We start from the raw sequence: 6,000 nt of genomic DNA on the forward strand, positions 1-6,000 counted from the left end.
AGTTGTTTTAGAAAAGAGAGAGACTTTCATTCTGATCCTTGGCTTGCTATTGATTTGCATTTTGACCCTGGATAATTCACATACATTCACTTCTCTGGCCTCACATCTCCCCACCCTACACTTTACCCAGTGCCTGGCATGGAGTAAGCTCTAGCAAAGATTTGTTTTTTGTTTGTTTTGTTTTTCTAAATTTAATAAACTCCTACAGTATATATACATATTTTTTTTGGCCGTACCACACAGCTTGCGGGATCTTAATTCCCTGACCAGGGACTGAACCCGGCCCCCAGCAGTGGAAGCATGGAGTCCTAACCATTGGACCACCAGAAAATTCCCAACAAAGATTCGTTGAACAAATGAATGAATGGATGAATTAGCTGGATTGAGTCCAAAGTTGGAGTGGGATCAGCAGGCCTCAGAGGCTACCTGAACCTCCTGAAATTACATTCACAACTCTGCATGTATGAGCAATTCAGTTTTTTTCTGGGTAGAGGGTCTGTAGCTTTAATCACTATTGCCATCATTTATTGAGGATTTGTTACGGCAAGCTAAGGTCTGTACATATTTTATCACATTTAATCTTCAGGAACCATGAGGGAGGTTGGAGGTGTTACTATTTCCACTGTACTAAAGTGGAAACTTGGGTTTGGGGAGTGTAAGGACTTGCTTAGGGTCATATACTAGAGTCGAACCCAGGTCCATGACACTCCACAAAATAAGCTCTAAGCCACCGTGGTAAATTACTACAGCTTCTCAAAGGGATCTGTGACCGCAGAAGATGAAAACATCCTAGGACCCTGGAGTTCTATTTCTCTGTGGGACTGTGGGGAATGGGGAGAAAGGGGTGGAGGTCGAGGAGGAAGCCAGCCAGCCAGCCGGAGCAGGACAGCGCCCATGCCAGCAAGGGCTGCTATTTAGAGCAGCCCCAGAGCCCCCAGAAAGGATGATAAGGGGTAGGCAGGGAAGAGCAGTTGTAAGAGGAGCCCGGGGAGGGGGAGGCAGCTATCTCCTCCCCCGCCCCTGCTGCCTCCAGCTCACCCTGCCGCCTGATGTCTAAATAAGGCTTAGAGGCACATTCTAGGCAGCTAAAAATAAACTCCGGCTCCCCCTCCTGCCCTTGGGCTTTGGCGACCTCCCCAGGCCCGTCAGGGCTCCCCTGGGCAGGACCAGCTCTCAGAACCCGCCCTTGCCGGAGCTATAGAATCTTGTGTCGCTGAGGACCCCAGGGTTCTGGTGGGAAAGCTTCCCACCGCAAGAAGACCTGGACCAGAAGTCAGGACGCCCGACTCCAACTCTTGGCTCTGCCCTAACAAAGCTGGGCAAGTCCCTTTTTTCTTTGAACCTCAGTCTCCCCACATGTCAAATGCGGGCGTTAGACGAATGATGTAAAGCCCTGGCATTTTTGAATGAATTCAGGATCCCACACTCAAAACTTCAGAGAGTGCCCACTGGGGTTCTTTACGGTACATCCGTCCTGCAGACTCATGCCGTCTTTTATTAGGATCTTAATTCGCTGCCCAGTCCTTAACGATTTGAAACATTCACATAAATATCTGGATTTCCAGCTTCTCTTGAAAAATCAGGTCTGTCCACACTGGGCCAGTGTGTCAGGAAACAAGAAGCCCGAATTGGGTAGCGGTCGCCCCCTGCTGGCAGAATGAACGTACTACAGGTGGCGGCTGACGGCCTCACTCACATTTCTGCCCAGCCTTGCAGTTGTGCGAGGCACCTGGAGCAATACGAGTGAGTACTCTGAGTGCTGGCAGATTCACTTTTGCAGCCTAGGGTCGGGACATTGGCATTGCTCTGCCCAGCAAATGCTTGTTGAATGAATGAATGAGATAGCTAATAGAATGCTTTGGAGACTGTATTACCAAACCCACCTCGGGTCTGCTCCTCCAACGCGAAGCAAAGCCACTGACACTGGGTTGTGGTGAAGAAAAGAACAACACTTACTGCAGGGTGCCAAGGTAGGGAGCTGGGAGACAAGCCTCAGATCCACTCCAACTTAGTCTTTGATTAGGGGTTTTTGTAAGGGGAGGAACAAAGAGGCTGGGATTAATCATCTTCTTGTGACATTTCTGTGACATTTCTTAATCGTAATTTCAAGAAGTCAGGCTATCTCTGGTTTATGATTCTCTGGCCAGGTGGTCCATGGCTCGGGGGTCCATTAGCTCATCTTGTCCTGGAGAAACAACCTGAGTTTCTACCTTAATGATGATATCGATAATAGTAGTTTTGGTACATTAACATGTTATCGACAACGGCAATTTTAGTTCTCTGCTTAGCTGATTAGTGTTCAGTTAGCACAGCCTTGAGGTCAGAGGGGACAAGAAAGGGAATAAAGTTTTGGATAGAGGGGGAACTCAGTTTTAGGGGGACTCGGTTTCAACTGTCACGGTCCCCAAGAAGGAGTTTTGACCGTGGTGCTGCCCGGCTGAAATCTGTTGCCAGTGCATTGCGAGCCTGTCCCTGAGTCCAGGTCCCAAGCCCTCAGAAAGCACAAGATCCTCATACCCTCCCCCTCAACCCCACCCCTGGTGGGAGTCATCAGACAAGTAAGGTTCTTAGGTATTGCCCTCCTTCCTGAGAAGTCAATAGGATTGTCCTTGGTTGGAAAATTACTGGCAAACCAGTCAGGGTCTGTGAAACTCAAATTATCTTTAGCACCACTTTGGAGGCCAGCCAAGGGGCAGGGAAGGAATCAGGAGGAAGGGTAGCAAAGGTTGAGCAGACCTGTTCAAAGAACGGGCTTCAGGACAGCCTGCTTGGATTCACCCAGCTCTCCTTGAGACGCTCACTGAAGCTAGACACTTCACAGAACCAAAGGATGCTGCATGTGGACTGACCTTCAGACATCATGGAATCCATCCTGCCTCTACACGCAGTAGGGCGATGAGGTGTAGAGTGAGAACCTGGGAACAGCTGAGGCTTTGTCCTTTCTGCTGGGTTTCAGTAAACAGAGGAGAAGGGGAAAGTTCACCAGATGCCTTCCTTGGAAGGAAATAGTGACTCCATCTGTATCCCACCCCTGCAGCTCAGTGGTGGAGACAGTGTCTGGTACTGACCCTTGCTACTCTGTGGTCTTCTGGGTAACAACCTTGGCCTCATCAGCAGCTTCTTAGAAATGCAAATTCTTGGGCTCTGCCCAGGCCTGCTGAATCATAATCTGCATTTTAATGAGATCCCAGGTGTTTTGCATGTGTATTACCATTAGAGAAAAGCTGCTTTAGTCCAGTAGTTCTGCAAGTTGGCTGCACCTTGGAATCCTCTGGGGGTTACTTTAAAAAATGTTGCTGCATGTGTCCCACCATGGGCTGCAGTCTGGGCCTGGGCTCCCAGGTGATTTGTTTAAAGCTCTCCCGGTGCTACAGCCATTAAAAAGAAGGATTTAGGGACATCCCTGGTGGCGCAGTGGTTAAGAATCGCCTGCCAATGCAGGGGACACGGGTTCGAGCCCTGGTCCAGGAAGATCCCACATGCCGTGGAGCAACTAAGCCCACGCGCCACAACTACTGAGCCTGCGCTCTAGAGCCCGCGAGCCACAACTACTGAGCCCACATGCCACAGCTACTGAAGCCCACGCGCCTAGAGCCCGTGCTCCACAACAAGAGAAGCCACTGCAATGAGAAGCCCGCGCACCACAGCAAAGAGTAGCCCCCACTCGCCGCAACTAGAGAAAGCCCGAGCGCAGCAACGAAGACCCAACACAGCCAAAATTTTTTAAATTAAATAAATAAATAAAAATAAAGCTCTCTGAGGTGATTCCAGTGTGTAACCAGCATTGAGAATCACAGCTCCAGGCAAAGGCTCTAATGAGATGAAAATCTGGGGATATTAAGGCAATGCAAATTTGGGTGGGGCTTCCCACCCTGGGCCCTCCCTTGGCACCTTCCCCAGCCCTGCTGGGCCTGCCCAACCAGTCCAACCCCTGCTCCTCAAGGTACTGTCAGGCCTCCAGCTGCTCTCAGGTTTCAGAAGGGTGAGGTGAGAAAGGGGTTCGTGCTCTTATTAGCTTTGCAATTCTGCCCAGCAGTGTGGCCCTGAGCTAAGAGGCCAGAAACCTGGATTCTCATCCCATTTCAGCTGGGTGGGCTTCGGCAAGGTCTGTCCCTCTCTGGGCTTCAATTTCTTGATCTCTAAAATAGGCTGGTCAGAGGAGATTGAAATAACTTCTAGTGTTCCTTCCAGTTTTCTACTATGTAGACAGACTCTCAAAGTTGAAAGGGAACTTGGAGGTCATCTAGTTTAATCTGACCTTCTTACAAATGGGGAAACTGAGGCCCAGTAAGGTTAAAGGCATTGTTTAAGTCAGAAATACCATTACCTTGGCTTCCCTGGTGGCAGGGTGGTTAAGAATCCACCTGCCAATGCAGGGGACACGGGTTCAAGTCCTGGTCCGGGAAGATCCCACATGCCGCGGAGCAACTAAGCCCGTGTGCTACAACTACTGAGCCTGTGCTCTAGAGCCCACGAGCCACAACTACTGAGCCCGTGTGCCACAATTACTGAAACCCACGCGCCTAGAGCCCATGCTCCACAACAAGAGAAGCCACCACAATGAGAAGCCCGTGCACCGCAATGAAGAGTAGCTCCAGCTCGCCACAACTAGAGAAAGCCTGCACACAGCAGCGAAGACCCAATGCAGCCAAAAATAAATAAATAAATTTATAAAAAAGAAAAGAAATACCATTACCACTGAGAGAAAATTTTTGACTTCAATGAAAAACTCTTCATTGTCTAGAGCATGGCCTTCTACATATCTACTTCTGGTTCTATGGAGACTCTGTGTCTGTCATTGAAGGTTATCTACATCTGAAGTTGTAGATAACCCATAACAATGGGAAATAATCTTTGCCTATAGACATTTCATTTTTGTCCTGTGGAGGTTAAATTGACTTCCCTCCCCCACTATGGAAGAGGCCGATTTTGCCTCCATTTCTACTTTAATCTCAATATTCCTGATCCATACTTGTGTTTGTTCTTTGAACTCTCCTTTGCACTGGTTGTAACATCTCACAGGTTCCCTCACTGAAGGAGTTAAAAATAAAATCACTACTGCATGCTCATTTCATATCTGTACGAGAGTTATGATTTTACCTTCTTTTTAAAAATTACCCTTGGGCTTCCCTGGTGGCGCAGTGGTTAAGAATACGCCTGCCAGTGCAGGGGACATGGGTTTGAGCCCTGGTCCAGGAAGATCCCACATGCCACGGAGCAACTAAGCCCATGCACCACAGCTACTGAGCCCGTGCTCTAGAGCCCATGAGCCACAACTACTGAGCCTGCACGCCACAACTACTGAAGCCCCCGCGCCTGGAGCCCGTGCTCTGCAACAAGAGAAGCCACTGCAGTGAGAAGCCCATGCACCGCAACGAAGGGTAGCCCCCTCTCGCCACAACTAGAGAAAGCCCGCATGCAGCAAAAAAGACCCAACGCCGCCAAAAATAAATAAATAAAATAAATAAATTTTTAAAATAAATAAATAAATAAAAATTACCCTTTAATAACAAGAAGAGTTAAGATTTTAAAACCAGAGGTCCAGGCTAAATTTGGGATTGAAACCCATAGAGACCAGGCAGTAACAAAAGTGAGAGATGCACAGCTTGTAGGGGCTGTTGGAGGCTACAGAATCCCATCAGTGACAACTCAGCTTCAACGGACTGTTGCCCTGTAGAAATGCAGGCCAGTGTTTCCAGATTCTCTGAGTTTTTCAGGAAAGCTGGAAGTCCATAATTTAATGAGAAATCACCTGCTTTTATTATACACTGACAACCAAGTAAAAACCAACTACACACACTACTATCTATAAAATAGGTAAATAACAAGGTCCTACTGTATAGCACAGGGAACTATATTCAATGTCTTGTAATAAACTATAATGGAAAAGAATCTGAAAAAGAATACATACATATATATGTATATACAACTGAATCACTATATGTATATAGTTTCTGAATCAGAAACTAACACAACATTGTAAACCAACTATACTTCAAT

The 6,000-nt window shown here is 47.7% G+C and overlaps 1 protein-coding gene across 1 annotated transcript in view; it reads right to left on the reverse strand.

Annotated features, from left to right (window-relative positions):
* The window catches only part of CCDC69 (coiled-coil domain containing 69), a 47,934-nt gene extending 46,448 nt beyond the window's left edge, over positions 1–1,486 (reverse strand). The window contains exon 1 of the mRNA XM_036847295.1: positions 1,468–1,486. Coding sequence (XP_036703190.1) covers positions 1,468–1,486 — 19 coding nt within the window. The remainder of the gene's footprint in view (positions 1–1,467) is intronic.
* Positions 1,487–6,000: the final 4,514 nt, after the last annotated feature.

This window comes from Balaenoptera musculus, chromosome 3 (assembly GCF_009873245.2).
Source record: "Balaenoptera musculus isolate JJ_BM4_2016_0621 chromosome 3, mBalMus1.pri.v3, whole genome shotgun sequence".
Classification (NCBI taxonomy): Eukaryota; Metazoa; Chordata; class Mammalia; order Artiodactyla; family Balaenopteridae; genus Balaenoptera; species Balaenoptera musculus.